The following is a 24,342-nucleotide window of genomic DNA, read 5'->3' as shown; positions in this document are numbered from 1 at the left end:
TTGAGTATCTTTTTAAATATTAACCCTTTAATTAGCCTATAACAAAGCTTGTTCTTAGCAACAGTGGTATTTTGGATAGTTTTGGATACTTTTTTTTTTTGAAATTCCAGAGCAATTAAACAATTCATTGTCCGGTGCGGGGCAGGCTTGGAAAGGCGTTTCCAGATCGCCTTACTAATGTTACATAGAAGATGAGCAAACAAAGACGTTTTCATCAAGTCAAACCTTTCCAATGTGTTTTTAGGTGCAACGATCCAAAACAGAGAGAAGACACCCCCTGGTTATTGTCAATAATGCCCCAAAATTGGGGAAAATGATTTGAACCACCCTTTGATCAACCGCCAAGTAACTTAAAATGACTCGGTAGTTATTTGGTTACTTCTTCCACTTAAAATTTGAAGAACGTCTCCTGTTTTCCTTCATGTTTATTATCTGAATCATCCGGGGGACTTCTAATGCCGCTAGAGGAGGACAGCGTGGCCAACCAGCGTATAGTTTTCGGTGATGTCAAGTTCTGTAAATATGACATCATCATAAAGTAACACATTTTATAACCGTGCCTTTGTTGTAATAATATTAAAATTTGACACAACTTCCCCATTTGGACTTTTTCTTGGACGTTATTTGCCGTCTCCGCCTCCACGGTCGGTATGTTCCGGCACTTGACCGGCCCTCTCTGTAGACCTCTATGCCTCTGCGTGCCCTTCGGATTATCTCATACCGATCTTCCATTCATTTTCACGCATAAATAACATCGCCTTGAGTGTTCCTAGCCACAATTTGCTCGTTCCTAATCGTCTGTCCCATATATATTGTTGGAGGTGTGTGTAGTGTCGTCATGAGTATGTATGCATGAAGGGTCTCAATTTCTCTTTTCATTATTTCCATGTTTAATATTATTTTCTCAATTTGTATTTCTATTGGCCTGGCAGCCATCATTCTAAGAATGAATAAAGAGGTTAAGATAATTCTATATAACGTTCGCTAACTTTCTTTTGTTTTCTTTTGCAAAAGCCTTCAACCTTCAAGGAAATACACAATCAAATGCCCCTACCGCTCCCTTTGGACTCCCTGTGAGAAGAGCGGGTTGTATGTATTGGCTTCCAATGTTCAACTACAGTTCATGCCAGATCTCTGGCACCGTAATCTTCATCGCTGGCTACTCCGCCATCTTGATCCTTGGCCTGTTCTTCAACATAGCCGCGCTCTACTTTTTCTTCCGCCTCCCTCAGCTCCAGTCACCCACTACCGTCTACATGAAGAACCTCGCCTTTTCCGATCTGCTCCTGGTCTGCACTCTCCCTCTGAGGATCTATGACTACACGGTGTCCGACCCCACGGGGCGTGGATACTCCGTTCCCCAGTGGCTGTGCGACGCGGTTGGAACTCTGCTCCTTCTAAACATGTACGGCAGCATCTTCCTTTTGGCCTGCATCAGCCTAGATCGGTGTTTGGCTGTCTGCTTCCCTCTCCGTTCCAAACGGATCCGCCGCTGGGCTCCTTGGATCTGCGTAGCGGTTTGGTGCCTTAATATGGGATCTAGCGTCATGGCTTATAGCATTTCCAGCAACGGTTTCCAGAAAAATACCACAAACAAGCAGTGCTTCCATGGTCAGCCTCCATTTGTGACCATGATTGGTCCCACAGTAGGAGCCCTCATAATTGGTTTCTTGGTTCCTTTCATCATCATGAGTGTGAGCTCTTGGACCCTTCTAAGGGCGATAGGCCGTAGCCAGTTGGTTGAGATAGGCTTGGTGAACAAAGAGAAGATTGTACGCATGTTGGTCACCAATTTGGCCATTTTCCTTGTTTGTTTTTTACCGTACCATACCGTGCTTGTTCTCTACCAGCTCTGGAAGGCAAATCATTGCTTGCACGAGGTTTACAAGATCACCTTGCTAGTCGCCTGTTCGAACGCAGTACTGGACCCCTTGACCTACTATTTTGTTGCCGAGACGTTGAAGAAGACCTTGATAAAGGAGATAAAGCTGATTGGGGAGTCTGATAATTCGGCAGAGAAAATGAAAGGGTTAGTAGCTCACGGCAGTGGATAGAAATTTGTGACCAAATACAAAAAACAGCGAATAGAGAACTCCAAAGAGTGAAAAAAAAGAGATTGCTCCCCCTTGCAATTGCCCCCTCCGCCAAGGCCGGTCCAAAATTCTTTAAACAGGGCCCCTCATGGAGGTTGGAGCACAGTGGGGTCACCTAAAGTGATGTTACGTGACCCAGCGGTAATATTGCCGCCGCAGGCGTGTAGGTGAACGCTTCGGGATTACCTGGATTTCTGGACTCTTTTGATGTATGGATCATGGAATTTGATCTGACCTTCAACAAAGTCACAACGATAGACATGTGAACCCTTGGATTTAATAAGGAGCTGACCCGCCTTTGGCAGCAACAATCTCAAACCTTTCCTACAGTCGTGGATATTATGCCGGCAGTGCCATGGAACGTCCAGTACTCTTTAGCTAAACTTCATATACCCATCCAGGCCTGGACTGGCCATCTGGCACACTGGGCAAACGACCCGGGGTGGTCCTTGCCAACACCGATCAGCCGGTTAGCTGGATATGCCTAGACGCACGCTACGTGGGCAGAAAAAAGTGGCGGTTGTAAAAGACCAATCAACTATCACTCAGGGTGTAAAAGAGATTGGCAAGTTAGCATTAACAAGACTTTAAAGAACACCTAATGCCATTGTTTGTAAATGATATATTCTGGTACAGATTGTCCTAATAAAAAGATTTAAAAGGGAGCCTTTAATCAAGCCATCGAGATAGTATTAATGTCATTTATTTCATTCCTATGTGTGGCCTTTTTATTTCTCTCCTGAGCTATATGTTTGTTTTTTTCCCCAACTCCTCCAAATGAATTATATGCTTAAGGGAGCACAGTCACATAGAGCGAGCGTGTGTGAACGTGTGTAATAGTGAATATATCAGTTACTGCGCTTTAACGGCGCGAGCGACATAAATCCTACCCCAGTTTAGAGACTGACTGTAGAATAATGAGCAGGTTCCAGCAAAACACCGCTCACACGCTACATATCCGTGAGTTTTATGGCTTAAGGCTGATTTCCTCTGTCCCTACAGCAGCACCCAAACTGTCTGTCTGTCAAGCTCCTGCGGTGCGGTTTAATTACCCCTACCCGGAAGAAGCTGTATTCCGTTAACCCTTATCATTGCCATCTCTCTCTCTCTCTCACACATATATATATATTAATACATATATATATATATATATATATATATATAATAAAAATTATATATATATATATATTATTTTCTTCTACACATGAAGTAGCAGCAATCAAAATACACAAAAAATGTAAATCTGAGCACTAAATAAACATTTTATTTTTGCTCTCTAAGGCCATAGATCTTAAACCCCCAACACATAAGCAATCCAGGAGTTTGTAGTCGGCGTGCTCTCTTGGCTGATATAAAGGATAGATAATTTATTTAGCTTGCCAAGCAATATATCTTTTACTGGGACTATAACTTCCGGCTTTCATCCACCACTAGACTAGATATTCTGTCACAATATATATGTTCACATAAAAGTCATATTATTATAAGTGATGACGCGCTACTATTACATGTAAAATATAATGTGATAAATCGGTCTAATGCCAGTGGAATTCTGTCAATCTTATTCTGTATATAACATTGTAACAAGTTGAGCAATAAGATTATTTTCGTGTGGTTTTCACTACTGAGGATGGAATTCAACAGGAAAGAAGCCCAGATGACAGCTGAGAAAAGATCCTCTTAGTTTACACAGCAAAAAAGGATTCTCAAAATAACCCTTGCAGCACTGGTACCTATTTAATCTATCAATAAGAAGGGTTTAAATAACTGTGACTCCTTGGAATTGCAAATCATGTGTTATACACCCCGCGCCCCCCGTTAAAATAAATTGAGTTAGGTCCATTACTCTTAAAAGAATAAACCTTCAATATATTTAAGCACAAATGGGGCTGTTTGGACATTTTACATAAAAAAGCTAATAATAGAACATTTCTGTTGCCTAATTCCTGTTAACACAACAACAGATGTAAAAAAAAACAAAAAAAACAAAAAACAGCGTGTGCCGTTCCCTAACCCTAACCCTAAATGTTATTTTCAGAATTCTTTCTCGTGATCACCGATTGTGATTATTTTCAAATACCTTGAAAAGGTATTTTGTCGGGCAGGAGGGGTAGGATGAGAAAAGCGACCCTTTAGTCTAGTGTCCGCTTGGGTGGGATTTATGATGGCGGCTATCAATCAAGAGATAATCCCATAAATTGGACCCTTCCCTCCATAATGCCAATTCCCTCATTGTAGATCGTTGCTTAGACCAGAACATGTTTAGATGGGCCAGTAATCAATGGGATATCCAAACTATTTTATTTTTTGAGGTGATTGGTATAGGCAATGGCATATGTTTGGTATCTCCAATGGAAAACCATAATGGTACGGTAACCACAAAATTCTAAAGGATTTTACTTCTGCCTAATAATGAAGTATACCCAGTGAGTTATTATTATTAAAAAAAAAAATAACCCTCTGCTGGCCCAAACCAGAAGCCAGCTATGTTCTAGTGATACTTTTATGACATCATAATGCCATCCCACATGTGGCTATAACCTGTAAGTGCTGGCCCATACTGGCCTTAGATTGTAAACTCTCACGCATGGCCCTCATAAGCCCACCATTCCTGCCAAAAGCACCATAAGGCTAGATGGCAGCTAGGGGGCTGGGTTCTGAACTGCTGATGTGTCTGTATGTACTAATGTATATTTGTTACGTATGTGTTACCTGCCCCCATGAAGCCATCACATGCGCGGAATCGGCTCCTATTTGCTGCTGCTGGTTTTCCTGGCTCTCTGGCCCTCCCTCTGCTGATCGAGGCCGCAGGAGTAAGGGTTTGGCGACAGTAGCGGAGGATGTTGTTTTATGTCTTCGGCCAGTTTTGGGTGAACGTAATATTACGTCCTCCGTCCTTAAAGGGGTTAAAGTTTACCACTGCTGTTGTATATTAATCCACAAGACTTTGTTCCTTTGGTGAACCGATCTGGACGCGGCGCATGCCCAAAAAAACAGCATAAAGAGTGCATTCCACAGGCATAACTCCGAAACCAAACATGATAGCACGTATAGTTTGGCATCCCAATGTGGGTCATTTTTGGTTCCTTCCTATTCACTAACAGTCGTTGCCCCCCAAAAAACCATCTACAACATTTAAATGGTATTAATTGAAAATAAGTTTAATGACAAACGAATAGTTACATTCAGAGAACATATTTCTCATGTTCTTGGACGTTTGCTTTTTCCCATACATGCTAAATGCAAAGATTAAAAATAACCAAATGATTAATGCGATGACTCATAAAATGACAGATTACTGATATATGTATATAATATCAGATTTAAACAGCAGCGCGTTAACATTGAGATAATAACTACAGAAATCATATTTCGTAATTACAGGAAGTGCTTGTCGTATATATATATATAAAAACTACTGGGTTTATTTTTACTGTTTTGGGAAATAAATACTGCATTTTATGTCTAATTTTGTGTCTTATATATGAATACTTGCAGCATATGTCCTTCTGCTTAGAAAATATTTTGTACTGCTAACAGTCCTGAAGTTCATGTAGAAGTCCAAAAAAACAAATATATGTCTTGGTTTGTTTCATGAAAGAAGGGCTTGGTTTTATATAACCTTGTTTTCTCGTTTTCTAGTAATATTGTATTTCCCATCATGGATTAATTGTTCTCTTTCTGGTTGGCTGCTCCCAATGGGCCCTTTTAAACCTTTGTATTTGTTTTATTATTATTTTATTTTTTTTACAATGCAATCAGTACAGAGATTGGAGACGAGTTTTTAAAAACGGGTCCGTTTTCAGAAATATATCTTTTTTTTTTTATATCACTAGTCTTTTTTAAGAGTAAAGTGAGGACTCTTCAGGATGTTGCACAATCCACGCAAGGGGGATCCTAGGGTTAGTGGCATGTGGGCCCAGTATTTCTTCACCCCCCCCCGGTCATAACTAATACACTCCCACTAACATGCAAACTCGCACTAACACCGTACACTTACATACACACACGCACATTCTTTCTACTGCTTCTTCTCTCCCAGCCGCCATTAACCTTATGCTGCTCAATACTATGCCGATCGCATAGCAAGTGAATGGTACGGCTCCAGGTGGACACATAGGGCTTGCAATCTTTGTCCCAAAACAGCATGTCTCTGCCACCTTTGCGCCAAGTAGCCTACCTGTGCCATATTTGCCCTAAACTGTCTGCCTGTTCCATCTTTGTTCCCTGTAACACATCCACACCCATGTTATCACACTTGCATTAACACATAGGCATTCATTCATTCACATATACTCATTCATACTCCCTTTCTCATCCCCTTACCTCACCTGCAGATTTCTCTGTGGTGAGCCCGGCAGTTGCAAGTCCTGCGACCGTGGTTCTTGTGGACTTAAGGGGCAACTGCTATAGGCCCCCGAGGAATGACAGGCCCCGGGCCCTTTTGCTTCACTCTCGGGGTCTGCAGGATTATTCCACCCCATTAGATTACCTCTTCCCTATTTCATCAGTTTTTCTTACAAAATATTGTGTGGTTTCAAAAGAGAGCCTTGATGAATATATAATTAGTGTGGGTAACACAAGTGTGAAAGAGGGAAACTATGGTTGAAAAAGGAAATTGCTAAAGTTCTGAAAATGCTTCTGTTTTCAGGAACCTGGTGACAGCTTATGGTTAGGGCCCGAGCTAGTAAATAAAAATACTTATGAAAGGTGGGGGTTAAAAAGAAGAAAGAATGAACAGATTAAAAAGGAGGGGAGGTTAAATAGAAATAATAGAGGTAGTTGGGATTAAACGTAACGGCTATAGATAGTTTTAATAAATGAATTATTTGGCCGGCATGGAGCTGGTGCTCCTTTATTGAATTTTGTTGTAATTAATGATGCAAAAATATATTAAAAGGAAGACGGTAACTATGATATTTGCCAACAGTAGATTAACAAAAACATATCATAGAATGTAACCTTTATTAGTTATGTATCACCATCAATTCCTGACATTCTATGAGGTCATATTAAGCAGTAAATCTTATGGAACACCCTGAACATAGGGAGAAAACACAAGAATAAAACCAAGTATTAACATACCAAGAATAACAACCAATTACATTGTCTTACTTTGAATCTCACCGTAACCCAAACAGGTTTGACTATTTTCATGTCCCAGCCAGTACCCTCAAGAATCCCCCCCCCCTTTTGCTTCCATGTGAGGTTGGATGGTGGAGCTCTGGTAGAGGAGTATAGGTAGCTTCCCGAGTATACAAATTCTGCATGACCAGTTATTATGTTGGTAAAAAGCTGCGTCCGCCGCCCCATTCAGTACTTGGGCTCCTCATAAAGCCGTTGAGGCCTCTGTCGTTTCAATCTGTAGAGCATTATCACCATGATGGCAATGGCGGTCACCAAGAGACCAGCGGCGGCTCCTACGCCTCCGTACAGAGCTGCTTTTAACACCCGACCTCTGCATCGCGGGGATGTGTACATATATATGTCTGTGTTCGGGCAGCTGTGGAGAAAATAAAACACTAGTGCTTAACGTCACAATCACGAACAGTATCAACATTAATAATCTATACTTCCTGGAAACCCTATATAAAACGCCCATTCCACTCTATACACATTATTGGGGCGTCTAGGGCTGTAGAACCCTGCGATACCCTTATACCCAGCAAACATTCCGAGCTCCTAAAAAAATGGGGCATCAGGGGACAGAGGAGTTTAGGGCCACTCTGGCCATGCCCGTCGCACTCAGTGAGGTGCCACGTCACATCATGTGACCCTGCTGACGAGGGTCTTTGCCCCAGGGACCAGCCTGGGCCAGTGGCCCATGAATGGATACAGGCGACTGCACGCTACTCTCAATCGATCTTCTGCGTGAGTGGCAAAGAATAGACGTGAGCCACATCATCTGGCACTGGCCCATCCAGCCTCCCTCCTCCCACAGCAGGTTGGTCTAGTGTTACGGGTTACGGTGACCTGGCCCTCCTTCCTGAAACCTCACCAGCCCAGGTAGACACTCACACTAACACAACTAGACATTCAACACCAACACACACATACTATCACACACACCCAGACACTAACATGCACACACATACAGGGGAGGGCTGGCAGCCTAAGGCCTGGGGGGCAAGTCTAGTCAAGTGGCCCATTGCGCCACCAAAGCGGCTGCGAGTGACATTGATAGCAGTCACTCCACCGGCGCCTAATGAAATTAAAGCGGCGGGCGTGCACACACCGCGCCGCCCAATAGCTGTGCCTCAGCTCTTTATCCCACCCCTTTTAAGACGTGGGACGAAGAGCTGAGGAATGGCCATTGGGTCTGACTGCTGCATGATGCAGGGGCGTACCGAGAGTATTTGGCACCTGTGGCAGATCCTGTATGTGGCACCCCCACACACACACTTGAAAACTGCATAGTTTCTATGGTTAGGCAAACATTGACAGGGGTACAGCAAAATTGTTATTATTATATACTGAGGCACACATTGACGGTGGTACAGCATAACTGTTATCATTATATACTTAGGGATTACGCTGTACCGCTGTCAATGTGTGCCTATACATTGAGCCAGACACTGACAATACTGCGGTACAACCCCTATCACTATATACTAAGCCAAACATTGATGTGGTGTAGGCTTACCACTTCAGTGACTGGCTTAGGATATAGTAGGGATGCACCAAAATTACAATTCTGGACCTAAACTGAAAATTCAGCATTAATTTGGCCAAAACCGAGAAAAAACCCGTTTAAAATACTTTATTAAAAGTAACACACCAAAATTAGACAAAAAAAAAATCAATAACAATATTAATATATATATATACATATATATATATATACACATAATTAACAACAATCACAATCCTATCATGCCCAGGTTCTAGCATGTACTGGCTGACTGGCTGATTGCTGTATGCAACCATATATATCTATTAATACTGTTATTGAATTATAGGACAAAAAAAAAAAAAAATTATATTTTTGCCATGCTATCCCCCACACTTCCATGCAATCTGAAACCCTCATTCACAAACATTCATCATAAACTACAGCATAACACCCATCACTCTCACACACTTACTAATATTTTCCTACCTTTCCTCTGGCACTGTCGCTTTTCCTCCTCCTCTTCATTCTTCCTCTTCTTCTTCCTCTTCTGTGTCCTGTCCTTCCGGTGTGCGGAAGACGGTGGGCGTGGCTTCAGTGTTGTGCGCCGGGATTTGACATCAAGTCCCGACGCACAGCCACAGTTGCCGCGCGCATTGTTTTCGGAGGCCAGTCCCGGTGGCAGCCGCTTAGTTTTTAACTTTGCGGCTGCCATGAATGGTCGTCTGCCGGCCCGGATTCAGGGTGGCCTGGGGGGCAATTGCCCCCCGGCCCAGCCCGCCCCTGCACACATAACATACCCAGGCACACACCGTCACACACACAGCCATACACTCACACATACCCATACATAAGCAGACACACACTAACATATCCAGACACCCACATTAACACACACCTGGACACTCACACTAACACACATGCACACACACACTTTTTTACCCACACATGCATTAACATATCCAGACACTCACATTAACACACACCTGGAAACTCACATTACACACACACCAGACACTCACACTAACACACATGCACACACACACTATTACACTCACACATGCATTAATGTATCCAGACACCCACATAAACACACACCTGGACACTCACACTAACACACATGCACACACACCTATTATACTCACACATGCATTAACATATCCTGACACACACACATAGCAGACATACCATAACCTACCCAGACAAACACATACACTGACACACCCTGACCTACACACAGTCACCACACTAACATACGTCAAGGCCACGCGGTGTTAAACCCTACCTTCTCCTTGAAATTAGGGGAATAAAAAGGTAAGGATGACTTTCTCTGGACCGGAGCATGCTGGCGCCTTTCTAGGTGGGGGCAATCGCCCCATTACTCCCCCCCCCGGATCTGCCCATGGTTACATAGGCGTTAAAATCAGAAGAGTAGGTGGAGGAGCATCGGCGTCAGGATGGACACAGTATGAGGAAGTCACTGGCGTCTATGGGGCATTTACTCCAACAAACCCTGGATGTGGCTACCACTGATTAACTTTAACCCCTAGAAAGCCATCTACATAGGGGATAAGCACTCGCAAAGTGGGTGCCGACCAGGGGTGTATAATGGCCTGGGCCGACCAGCCGTAGGGCAACAGATCCAAAGGGATAGCAGATCCTCTGCCACATAACAGGAAGCCTGATCGCCCTAGGGTTTGGGTCTCAAGGATAGACTGGCCAAACAAAACAGGGGGACCCGAAAGATCTACACCATGAGAACAGCGCCTAGGAGATAAACAACGACTTACAATCTCCAGGTGTACAATTGTTCCCGATGAACTCGTTGAACTGTGTCAGAACTCTTTGAAATATCTCTTCGTACATTTCATTCACACTCACGTTTGAATGGAATTCCATCTCCACGATCACATCGTGATCCACAATGACGCTGCCTGGACTACAAGAGACAAACAGGTATATAGCAAGCTGGGTTTGTATGTCCTATGTCCTATGTACATAGAGACGGTAGGTCCTATGTATATATCGGACCTACCGGGTCACTTGGGTTGGACCTTCATAATGTATAGTGAAGTAAAAGAGCTGAAACACAGCTTTCCTGCAAGATCTCCTGACAACCCTCCTTTTAGTGAATAGAACTCTGTGAGTGGGGGGCATGGTGGGCTCAGACACGACTTGTAGCCCCCCTGACAAAAAGTATCTCTTTAGCTAACATAGCTAGGCTGCTCCGTGGGGTATTGGATCATGAATGTTAAAAAACATGAGATTATTTTATACTAATTAAACGCACCATCATTTTCCAAGAAAATGCAAAAAAAAACAAACCAACAAACAACAACTAATAAAATGCTGGATTTTCAACATAAATGATATACCCACCTCAGAGAGTTTATAATGACATCTCTATATCCAGGGATATCTCTATAAACATATTTCATCTGCGTAATGAGACAAGGGGTTAATCAAATGCCACAAACCATTTACGTTTTGCTCAACGTTATGTACAGAGTCTCGGGAATTATCGCATTTAAACTGTAATTTTAGGTTAATAAGAAAAACAAAAAAAAACCATATATGTCAGCCAATCCTAATTATTTCCCTTTTGAGATGGAAATAATTTTTTTTAGTAGCGTTTTATTTATATGACAAAATGTAGTGATTTTTTTTAAGGGAAAATAAAAGCCTGTAATGTGTACAATAATGTTTCTTATTGTGTAAAAAGCTCTTTTACAGCCAAAAATAAATGTATAAATAAAAGATAAATAAATTATACAAAAATAAAATAAATTATAAAATAATTAGGTTTGCTAATAGTAATTTTTTTTTTTTTTGTATTGGGATGTAGTAGAATGCAGAGGTAATGTTGTTTATATAGAAATGAAACCTCTTCAAAGAGTAGATTGATACATTTGTAGCAAGCTGTTCATTTGAGATACTTAGATGTGGTCAAACCGACTGACATGCGATACATTTCTGGCGTGATGCCCAACTATTTTTTTTCTATATCAGTCAACCATATCAAAGGGGAAACCAATTGAATATGTTTTAAAAGTGAGGCTGAACGTATTTTATTAGACGGTGTCACCCGTCCCTTGCATAATTCACAATTGGAAATGTTACCTGCATCTTTTTTTATAGTTTGCTCACCTCTGCTTTAAAAACCTCCTCAAACTGCTTATATTCATCAGATGCTACGTCACTCAGATATTCGGTATATTCTTGGTTTGTGATTCGGATTTCAAGCTCCACTGTTACCTGTAAATTGAGAAATACAACATTTTATACCCAGGGAAATCTATATATTTTTAAGGTTAAACTGTGCATCTCATCCCACAATATATATATATATATATATATATATATATATATATATATATACCAAACCAAATTGTTAAATAAACTAACATTATTATTATTTATTCCCCCTTGGGAAATGTATCCAATATATATGGTTGTAAATAGATGTAGACTGAACACAAAGCCTGTGTAGGTTACACACGTGATGCCTGATCACGTCATGCAGTCACCCGAATGGAGTCTCCTGGATCACTGGCCGCTTGCCCCCTACTGTAACATGCACACTCGCACGCACACACACTTGCTCTAACACACTTATACACTTATACAGTAACACACACTTATACACTTATACAGTAACACACACACTCGCGCTCACACATACACACTCACATTAACACAGAATTACCCACATACACACGCTAACACTCACATACGCTAAACTATACTCGGACCATCACACCTGACACACATCACACCTTATATACCCACTCCTTGCCTCCTGTCTCTCCCTACAGCGCGAGCAGCCACAAAATGACTGCAGGATCACGTCGCATCTCGTTACGAGGCCCTCCCTGCGCTCACTTATCGAGCAGCCTGTTTTTATTTCTTATTTTATTTTTGGGGATTTATATTTGTCCTCCCCTTCTTTGTAGAGCCAGTTGCTGTAATTCTTTTTTTTATACATATATATATATATATATATATATATATATATAGTCTTCATGTACAGCGTACGTAGTTGGATTTGAGAAAAGTGACAGATCTTTTAAAGTCATTTCCATGTATTCTGATGCTGGGTAAATCACATTTACTGTCACAAGTCGCCAGAAACTAATAAATCAGATCTACAGATACACTTATGTTCAGGAAACGTGAAAATCACTTACCGATAACAACTTTATCTATGGCAAACTCACAAAATCTTCCAAAATAATCATCCGAGCAGATACACTTAATCCCATCATAAACACCACCATTAAGGCATTGAACTGGGAAGTAAAAATGTAAATAAATTGTATTAGAAGTCAGCAATAACGAGGTCATTTAAGACAATAGCGCCTGCATCACAATTTGACGTGGAGCCTCCACCAAAAGAAATTGCGTTCCTTGATATTCACAGGAACTTGGCCACAATCCAAAAAATATGTTCTCTGTGTTCTTTCGCTTTTATTTCACTAATTTACTCAAATGTTTCATTTTACACAAATTTGCTCCTTTTTTTTCTCGTTTCATCAGCCCCCCCCCCCCCCCCGGAGCTTGTCTCTTATCCTTTGAAACAAGCTATCCTTCCTCCCTTGCCTATGAATGGAATAATTCTCTTTGTTGAATTGTAGGGTCGCAAGCAGACCAATATTTATGGACATCCCACCTTGAACACAGTCCTGGGTGTGTTCTCTGCCCTCAAGGACTGGAGTTGTGCAGCCCCCTTTTTTATGGGGTAAGGCCAAGCCAGAGGACACTTCGAGCTTAAAGAAAAGTTAGAAACATTCCTGGTTGAATGCCCAAAATCTTTGCACAAATAGTTGTGTAAAATGATGTCACAATCATAATTGTTGCTTGAAGCACCAATGGAGACACCGATAGGTCGTTGCCATATAAGTGGAAAACGCTTCTAAGAAGTGACCTCAGGTCTTAAGAGGTCTTAAAAGTTTAACTACCCTTTCTATGCTGGCCCAATAAACGTTCAACTTTGGCCAAAGACCTCAATGACCTATTACTTAAATAACGTAGAAGAATGTGTGCGTTATTTGAATACGCAGAACACACAAAAAAAGCCTTCACACTTACTATTTTGTGGCATGGAATGACTGGTCGTAACAGGTTGGGTTGTCGTGGTCTGTATTCCGGGTACTGAAACAACAAGATGTGGTTTAATTGATACTGTTACTGGCTTTATCGGGGGAAATATTGTTATTGATATATATTGGAGAGAGTTCAGAGGAGAGCGAATGAATGAATAATGGTTAGCAAGACAAGAATTATCAGTAAAGAATAAGGGATCTAAATATGTCCGGCTTGGAGGAAAGAAGAGAGAGAGAGGGAGATGGGAGAGAGACGTTTATTATTATTATTTATTGTTTTATATAGCGCCATCACATTCCGTAGCGCTGTACAATGAGATACATAAATACATAATACAAAGTACGGGAAGGAAGTTTATTTCAAAGGAGGAGAAATGTTAGAACGAGACTCCATAATTTAAAAGTAGAGGGTCAGAGGCTTCTATGGAATGGAAGGAAGTTTTACTTTACTGTGAAGGTGGTAGATAAGTGGAAGAGCCTCCAAGCAGAAGTGGTAGAGGGTAATACAGTGAGGGAATTTAAACATGCATGGGATAGGCATATGGTTCCTGGAGCGGGGGTCGAATGGGTCTTACCTGTTGTCGGATTCTGTATTTCTATGTGTAAGATACAGGTCGGATAGAGGGACGCAGACTGGGACAAGTATTACTAGCCCTGGCTTAACATATTAATAAACTGTGTTTCTTACTATATTGAAGGACATGAAATTTCCTTTATGACCCAATAATCCCTAATATTTAATGGTGGTTTCTGTGGCAGACATGCTTCTTATAGCATAACCACATTCATCAAAAATTAGCTTTTTTTGATCTGTAAACAATATACGGCACTGTAACATCCTATTACTTGGGGATATTATTATTGATTTATATAGCGCCATCATATTCCACGGCGCTGTACAATGGTTAAACATGACATAACAGGTAGAGCATGACGCAATAGTTTGGGGATACAGAAACAAAAGATGAGGAGGGACCTGCTCGATGAAGAATAGTGACCGATCAGCTGTGTCTAAAATGTACCGTTTTCCAGGAAAAACAGTGGACAATAAATGACATTTTTTGTACCCACACTGCACATACTTCAAACTATACAATAATTAATGAGTTCATTCTCGAGACATCCAGGGTACACTAAAGGGACTCTCCAGCCTCCACAGGCACTTTAATGCATATGATAACGGAGTATCCCCTTTAAATCATCAAGTTCAGCTGAACACATCTCCCACTTGCCCCTGCGCTGCCTCGCACAATTCAAGCAGAGGGGACAACAAGACTCCCCCTGTGCATGCGTAGGATGCACTTCCTTTGACTTCAATGGGAGCAGTTTTCTGCTAATAGTAAACAAATGGATATTAAAGTTTAAAATACATTGTTTTTTGCTGTGGGGGGGGGGTGGTCACTCACTCAATGCGAGAACAATGAAACCGATCAAATGGGAGACTTCCATGACCTACAAGTCCAGGATCAGGCTTCAAGGTAAGAATGGTTATACAGCTTGCATCTGTGTGTTGTGTGATCTGCCAGATCCCCTGTGCTCTCCCGTTTACATAAAGGAGAGGGACTGATACGGATCACAGTCATTAAACATTGACTCGCAGACACTCTTTGACAGTTCTTTGCCTGATTACAGAAATCCAAAGGTCCAAACCGACTGTGAGAATATACATTTCCTGGTAGCAAGTTAAAGATTTCAGAGCAGTGTCCCATGTATGAGATACAGCTGATATCACTTTGAGAACTGCATAAAAAAAAACACACACAAAGTGAGCCAAAAACGGATCCAGGTATGATGTAAAATGCTGCCTACAATCCTTAAAGCTCTTGACAGCACCTAGTGCCTATATGAAGAACTGCAAGTGATACATATAGAAAAAGCTTAAGGTAGTGTGAAAAGGGGAACCACTAGTTTTTGTTCTCGGGCGAAAGCATGACTTTGGGTCACAGCAGACACTACAATAAGGCATAAGTGGCAAAGGAACCAGTTCATTGTTCCTGTTGATCCATACCTCCCAAGTGTCCCTCTTTAGCAGGGGCAGCCTCACTTTCCTCCCCTGATGTCCTTTTTTATGATCTCTGAATGTTTGCTGGGTATGAGGGTATCACTGGGTTCAACAGCCCTAAAAGCCCCGATAATGTGTATAGAAACAGCAGGAAATGTGTTAAATCGTTTAATTGTATAAATAAATATATAATAAATGAATGTCTTACAAAGTTACATAAGTAGTTATAAACAAGTGAAAAGTCACATAAAACATCTTGGTAAATCCCTGCCCAGCAGTCATTTTTTTACCACCCCTGTTTTTTTGTCCCTCTTTGGCCACTTTCCACCGCATTGTACAGCGCTATGGAATAGGATGGCACTCTATAAAACATTAAATAATAATAAAAAATTACTTTTTTGTAAACCTGTGGCACGAAGTAGAGAAACAAGATTAAAGAAGTATGAACATCTGTGATGTGTTCTGGTCTACACCAACTAGGCCCAGGAGTATGGCGGCAGGTCCACAGGGGCCGGCAACACCTCTGCCTCAAAACTGGGAGCCTAAATCGGTGCACTGGGTAATCAGACTCCCTATAATGGGCTGATCTTACCAACCGGCCCATTAACACTATGGAGGGCCATGCCGAGGGGGCACACTCCTCTATAGTTTCCTTCCTTCCGCTCCGATCTTCCTTTAAAAGCGGAGCTTTGGGATATGATGTCATATCCTGACACCCACTGGGAATGACATCAGCGCAGAAGGGGGTGGCAGGCGGCGCTGCCCTGTGATAGACCAAGGGCAGCCCCGAAGGTAACCACACCACTGATGAGCATAGGAAACTTATAATTACTTGTTACTATGGTAACATTTGGAATCCCCTCGACTATAAAGGGGCGACAATCAACTTCGGAATAACTTGATATAATCCCCATACATGCCATATACATAACACATGTTCGGGGTGTTCTCAGTTGTTGGCTTCTACCGGCAACAACAAGGAATGAGGAAGCTGCAATATAATAAAAGATAACCGGGAGATATCCCATTAGAACAGATTATCAGAGGGCAATCTGCCAAGCAGGGAGATGTGCATACTATAATATATAGCATATAGTATAAGGAAATAAAGTCTATCAAAATAAATTGCTAGCAAATGTATAAATAAAATATAAATCTAAAATTATCCCTTCACGGAAAAAAAAAGAAAACAACAAGAATTTTTTTTTAAAAATGGATACAGCTGTCGCCGCCGTCAGCAGCAGCAGTGTCCAGTGTTGCGCAGGGGGAAATTATATTGAAAAGGTTTTTTTTGGCATGGTGGTAATATTCATCATATTTTTTTTTAGGATTGTTTGATCTCTGAATCATCATCGTGGTTAGCTCAGAGTGGGATTTAACCCTTTCAGGACTGGGTGTTTTTCATACGTTGATGGCCGGAGTTTTTTTTTTGTTTGTTTTTTTCCATATATTTGTTAAATCACGATTCTCCTTTTATATATATTGTTTTGTTCAGGACAAGTATGTCGGACCTGCTTTTAAAAATCATAGAAAACATAGATACATGATGAAATAATTATTATTTCTCATATGTAAAAAAACTAAAATAGAAAACATTTTTTTTTTGCAATTTCGCTAGGGATTTTTTCTACGCAGTAGGTGTCACTGTTGAAAAATAACCCAATTTATGTTCAGCAACAGCGCCTGATTATTACCCAACATACATAGTTTTTCATGTTATAAAGGGCCACATTAATCCTTAATTATTACCCTATATTATATTTTTTAAAACTGCCGGCATAAAGGATTTTGGGTATAGGGACAAAGGAAAAAAATATATATATTTTTTTACTTGTAATGATAGGTTTAAAAGATATTTGAGCACTTTTTAAAAACAATTTTTTCAGTTTTCTTTTTCTTTTCTTTTTTATCACTATTCACTGTGGATACAGGTCACTTTGATCTCTGATATTTTATGGATACCAGTTAAGTAAAGTTTATTCATTTGTTTTACTTTTTTTATTTGTATTTCAGTTTATTTTTTTTATTTTATTTATTTTTTAACTTTTATTTACATTTTTTGGAAGCAGGAAAAACTTCTCCCTTTCCTCCTTCTGATCTGCCTACACTGATCACGCTTTGATCAGCAAGGATTGCTCCATAGCCCTGCATTGCTGTTTCCAATGTATGTGATCAGCCAGCAAGGGGAGAAATTAGAGATCCCAGCAGGGTCTCTAAAGACGCTGGCGGGCGTCAAGCTTTTTTTATTAGACAGCCGGATCTCCGGTGCAGTGGCAGGAAGATGTTGCTAATGCTAACATGCCATGATGTACAGGTACGTCCTTGGGGCTTCTTGACACACTTTCATGGATGTACCATGGGCTAAACCAAAAGCGATGATATTTCAACATTGATGTGGTCCTTGGGATACCAACTTGATATTAATATGTCAAAATTCTTTAAATTGAGTGTCGTGGGGTCACATGACACATTATGCGACCCCCACGTTAAATGCATTTTGTTGCTCCCACAAAAGGAGAGAAGCTGAAAGCTCTGTGCAAGTCAGGAAAGTGTGGTGCGGTTGATTAAAGCGGCTTCGTTCTCCTTCAATATTTGTTGCGCTTCTGAGGGGTACAACAGGACATCTCTTAAATAATTCCACCAATCCTGTACTCCATTTAAAGATGTCTAAATCTTCAAAGACTCACCTAACATCTCAGGTTGTTAAGACCATGAATTATCTGTTTGTTTTCTTTTACATATTGTGTGTTTTTTGGTCGGCTATAGGAGCTGATCCCAAAATTCAAGCAAAAGAACCTATGAAACCCGTTTATCCAGATTATTTAGGGAAAATAGTAGGGAAAATAATATATTTGGTGCACATTTACAATAAAATTAAAATATGTTTAAAAAAAATGTGTTTAATATATAATATTATTTTTTCAAGTCATACAATTTTCATAATTTTAACCCTATCATAAAACCGGTATGGAAAAAAAAACAGAAAAAAAATGCCAAAGAATTTTACTATTTAAATTTTTTTTCCATTTATAAAGTTTTTCGACATCACTTAAAAAAAAAAATTGTTTTAATTTTTTTTTATTGCACATTAAAGAAAACAAAAAAGGTAATTGTAATTAAGTGACGTTACTACGCAGGGGATGTAGGATGGTGATAGACAAGTGCTGATCTTGTTAAACTGTTGGCCTCTTGATGGTTATTTGGGATGCAGGAAATAGCTGGCGGGGATTTGGGGTCCCCCAGGCACATTAGGATATTTTGGTACACCATAAATATAATTCGGGGTTCCTCCCGCAGCCGGAACCTGCATTCCTTGAACACCCTGGAACTTGGTGAATTGTTTTCCGTTCTGAAACCAGACCTAAAAATTTTAAAAATAACGAGAGAGAGAGTATTATTATCAATACAAAAAAATAATAAAAATAAAAATATCATAATTAAATATAATTAACGCTACTATACTATATTTTCTGTAAATTACTAACAAAAATGATTAAAAATGTTGTGCTTACCTGCATGGTAGGTTGGGGGATATTAGGCATTTGGCCACCGAGGTCATTCCGCACAGGGCCGGCATGGTGGTTGAAATTAATCTGATTCCGGAAGGGGAAGGTCTGCTTCCGGCAGTAGTCCGTTCTGTTTGCGGGCATGTTGGCTGATCTGCACGACAGGGGCTCCGCGGTCAGGTTCCTCGGCCGCTTATTCCCCAACAACTCTGCTTCGTCACACGGCCCTGTAGGGAGGACAACGGAAGAACGCGTGAAGACACAGCCGTATGGGATGTATTAAGAAAATAGAATAAATACGAATATTGGTAAATCTAAATCTTAAGAGTCTAAGGATGATTGGATGTATAAGACGGACTAAGCCGAAGAGAGGAGGACGTCTATAGAATATCTAAACACAATAATGATTCAGAGCCCCCTAAGAAGAACGGAGGAGCCCGTAAATATAAGACACTATAGGATTTGTCACAATATCCGAAACATACAAAACTTAGCCCTCCACTGAAAAGATATTACAACGAAGGTCACAAAAGGCAGCCGATATCCAAACGTAAAGACCGTTAGTCTTTGGAATGTATATGTTGGGTTTGTATTGGTGCCCCAAGATTCTGTCATCGACATTGAAGTCTTTTTGGAACACCATCTATGTTTCTTAATGTACATTATATTTGATATACAATATGTACATATATAGAAAATATAATAATATATAATAATATATAATAATACAAAAAGAAGAATAATATAAGAAAAAAGGTATATTTTTCGATATAGCTTTTATATAGAATATATTTGTGATATAGGGTGTTAGCCCTTGTTTGTATATGGGTGTTGTTGGTCTAACAGTTTCTGCAACGTTCTTTTGAATTGTGTCTTCAGCTTATGAATAGCCGGTGGGCCTTGTTGATTTTTTTTCTATACATATGTAGCTGTTTCAGTTGTATAGAAGTGTTGCCTGATTTGTGTTATGTATACGGGGTCATTTGTTACTCTTCTCAGGGAGTATTCCTCCAAAACAGAACATTAGCATATAAATAAAACACAACAATACAGGGTGACGGAACCCAGCTTGGCCCTGACAGTGCCTATAGCAAAAGAAAATGGATATAACTATATCGGTCCATAAACAAAAGATTGAGTTTTTGGTTAAAGGAGGTATCTGTCATTTGGCCAATATGAAAGAGGTATAGTCACATATGATTTGGAGATTTTTTATGTCTTTTTTTTTATTAGCACTTTAAGGTATTTTTTCGTGGGCCAATAAAAGATATAACCTTCGACTAAAGACCCTATTGATACTAAAATAATTTGAAATACATACATATTCTTCCTTACAGATAGAACAACTTGTCTCTGCATATTCATCTATTTGGAATGATGGGCCAGTTGGCCCTATATAACCCAACAACCCCATCTATTTGGTATAATGGGCCAGTTGGCCCTATATAACCCAACAACCCCATCTATTTGGTATAATGGGCCAGTTGGCCCTATATAACCCAACAACCCCATCTATATGGTATAATGGGCCAGTTGGTCCTATATAACCCAACAACCCCATCTATATGGTATAATGGGCCAGTTGGCCCTATATAACCCAACAACCCCATCTATTTCTTATGATGGGCCAGTTGGCCTTAATAACCCAACAACTATATCTATATTTATCCATATATTACTTATTGATAGTTTGTAAAGCTGGATATATATGGATGTACCACAATAAACTAAAATATTTAAAAAGTCGTAAAAATAAAAAGACTTACGTTTGCTGTTATTAAAGTGCTGGTATTTCATGTCTCGGGTTGGTATTACTGAGGAATTTCCTGAGAGAATGTTAGGATCAAGGATTCTGGAGATTTGGGCCTCTTGTGGGATCCCCAAACTGTTGTAGAGTTCCATAATTGCTTCTTGAAGAACCTTTGTTCCAGGAGGAGGAACTTTAACATCTTTAGCTGGAAGAACATCAGGATGAGTCCCATGGGTGCTGCTCTGTAGGGTCTTACATCTGTCCTTCAGAAGGTAGTCTTCTTCTAAAGCGAGGGCAGTGGACAGGATATGGTCCAGCTCTGCATCTCTGTCCATGTCTGAATCCTTCTGATGCTCACGATGAAGTGTTGGGACTCGATGTGGCCAGGTCCCTTATAACCTGAGAGGATTGTGGGCGTGGCCTTCTCATGTTTTGTTAATTAATGAGATGCTTTTGTTGTTGACTTTTGTAGAAAGTGGTAAAACCTGTTTCCCTGGATAGGAAGCACAATTCCCCAAATAATCTCAATAGAGCATCATTGATAGTCAACTATATAGATACATTTTTAAAATAAATGTAAGAATTTAAACACTAGTTATCTGTGCAGATACTTATTTTACAATAAGCTAATAATAATAACATAATAATGACTTAGAATAAATTATAACTTATTATTGGACGCATTTGGGCTGGGTATAAAGATGGAGATACACCTGTCATAAGAAATTCAATATACTGGTAAATCTTTGTACTGACTGCAGCTGAAACAAATGAGGAAGAAATGGGCGATTTACGTTAATATATGTGTACCATTATGCATTTGCTCAGGTCTGTTTTTCCCAGTTTCATTCTATGTGGGAATTGCTATGACCTTTACTAGATTTTTTTTAAACCACCCGCTCCATACATTTCTCTAACAATATATACCGGTATATATATATATATTTTTTTTTTTGTTTATTATTATTCTTTTTTTAACATAATTATTAATATTTATTGATTTATAAACAGCCTTCATATTCCACAACACTGTACAATGGGCAAACAGGACATTAAGGTGCATAACATAATTCTTATCTTAAATTACAAATTACATTGAAAGATACTTTGTTTACTTCTGGAGAAATATTTTCAAATAGTCCACGTTAAACTTTTCTTTAGTTAAAAATTCCTTGGCACATTTTCCCCTAATTCATTGTAACATTATTTTTTTTTTTTACAAATGCACATAATAAACATTGTCAATAACATTCAAAAAGTTGAATCATTTGCATATAAGCTTTGCATATAACCTTAAAAAAATATACAGATGTAAAATATATGGGTTAAAATTACTTATTTTAAGTTAACTAATGGAAATGAAAGAAATGTCATATGTAGTGTAATTTTGTCTGAGAATATATATTTTTAGGAAATAAAATATATGAATGTATCATGAATATATATGACTGTATCATAAAGAGTACATGAGAAATTCCATTGTGAAAGCTCTTTTTTTGGCTAAAATATTGATTTGTGATGTTCTGCAGTAACATGGACAGTAAATGGATATTATGGTAAATATAGAGGCGGGTAGCAAATGATGGGTTAAATTCAATAAAAGTAGATAATAGTGTTCTTTAGTTCTTTGAATCTTAAAAGTCACTTTTGGTAGAGAAAATATTTAGGAAGAATTAAAGGCCTTCCCAGAATCTGGATTCTGGAAATGCCTAAAATTAAATCGGGGTTCCACTTTTATTTGCATTAATAAATTAAATTTGTATTTAGTTACACTTTTTTCGTTTTTTAAACAATAATTATATGTGTGTAAAGTAAATCAAGTCGTTATATTTATTTATCCTAATTTTTTGTTGCCACAAAATGCATCTGGATTGTATAAAATGTTCATTGTAATTTGGCACTTGGGACACAAAACCCCCCCACAAAATTGTATTAATTTTTAATTTGTATTTTTAGGGGCATCCACCCCAAACATGATTGCACAGCACTTCCACCTGACATTGTGTTATGGGATATTTCAGCTATTTATTAGGGTTTTTAGGCATATTTTGTTCGTAATAATCCACTAAGAAACGCAGTTCCTGGGTCAAGAATACCTTTTCTTAGATTACCGAGCGATTTTTGGTTATATGAACAAAAAACAACCCATCTGATCTTTATGTGTTATAATGGTTGCCTTTATCTAAATACGATTGGCACTTTTTCATTTGCTCGCCTTATTGCCGCCTACATTTTCTGGCACATTGGCTCAAGAAGAACTTCTTCCCCAAGGACTCCCAATGTCCCTCATTAATGGTAGGTGCACCGTCAGTGGATATAACAAAACCAAGAGGGAAAAGACCTTAAAAAAAGAGAAAGTGAAGATTCTTTTGTCTATCCGAGAAAGGTATATCATCAATATACCTGCGTTGTACTGTATTACCCCCAACAATTTAGTTATTTACATGCGGAAGAATAAGGTGCGGTCAAACGCAATGTATTTTGTGTATATTTGTATATGTATATGTTGTGTTAGCTCAGGAAGAGGTACTTGCATACATAAAGTTAACAACTGTTTTTTGATTAGAACTAATTAAAATATGTAAGGGTGACTAGTGTGTGTATGTTTATCAGTTTGTTGAGTAGATGTCTTCTTTTAATAAGTGCTTGACATATGAATGGACGATGGACGGGGTGTTGATGGGTGGAGTTGTTTGTGTTGTAAATGTAATTAAAAAGTGAAAAAAAAGGTAAATATAAAAAGCCACTGTCTTCAAGGCCGGTAAATTAATCAGTGTCTGATTTTTATACACATACAATTATATTGAGTAAGTCGAATCAAGAGTAGACTTTATTTTTGTTATAAAAGATGTAAAATTTCCCTACATTAGATTTAACTTGAAAATCAATTATTATTTTTATGATGATGCTTAATGTCTTGGTTACTGGACATTTTCCCAATGGAATATTAGAATGTAGAATTCTATGCAGATTGTCTTGGTGGATTCCAAATTTTTTATAAAACCCTCAATAAATCTTTTTTTCTAGGAATCTTGCTTCTGAAAGATATTCCATATTATGTTCATCTGCGATGAGATAGAAATACTACATTGACCCCAAAATGAAAAGTCTGGTTGCGGTGGATAAATATTTTCTAAACGGAAGACATTGGAAAGAACTCGGGTTTAGGCTGATGTTTTTGTCCACACTGCCATCTTTACACAAACACCTTATATCATCAGAGGATTATGAGATTAACCGTTGGCAAAACAAGAATAAAAAAGAAAAGTTGAGTTAAAA

The 24,342-nt window shown here is 39.3% G+C and overlaps 1 protein-coding gene across 1 annotated transcript; it reads left to right on the top strand.

Moving 5' to 3' along the window:
* Positions 1–1,106: 1,106 nt before the first annotated feature.
* LOC149275382 (lysophosphatidic acid receptor 6-like) lies at positions 1,107–2,054 on the top strand. Its single transcript, XM_089504846.1, has one exon. It carries the CDS (start codon positions 1,107–1,109, stop codon positions 2,052–2,054), a length of 948 nt encoding a protein of 315 aa, XP_089360972.1.
* Positions 2,055–24,342: the final 22,288 nt, after the last annotated feature.

The sequence above is a fragment of the Sceloporus occidentalis genome, unplaced genomic scaffold (assembly GCF_023333645.1).
Source record: "Sceloporus occidentalis isolate IW3139 unplaced genomic scaffold, rSceOcc1.0.p SCAF_292, whole genome shotgun sequence".
In the NCBI taxonomy this organism is placed as follows: domain Eukaryota; kingdom Metazoa; phylum Chordata; class Lepidosauria; order Squamata; family Phrynosomatidae; genus Sceloporus; species Sceloporus occidentalis.
Note: the sequence above shows the minus strand (reverse complement) of the source record. Positions and strands in the feature narration are given on the sequence as shown.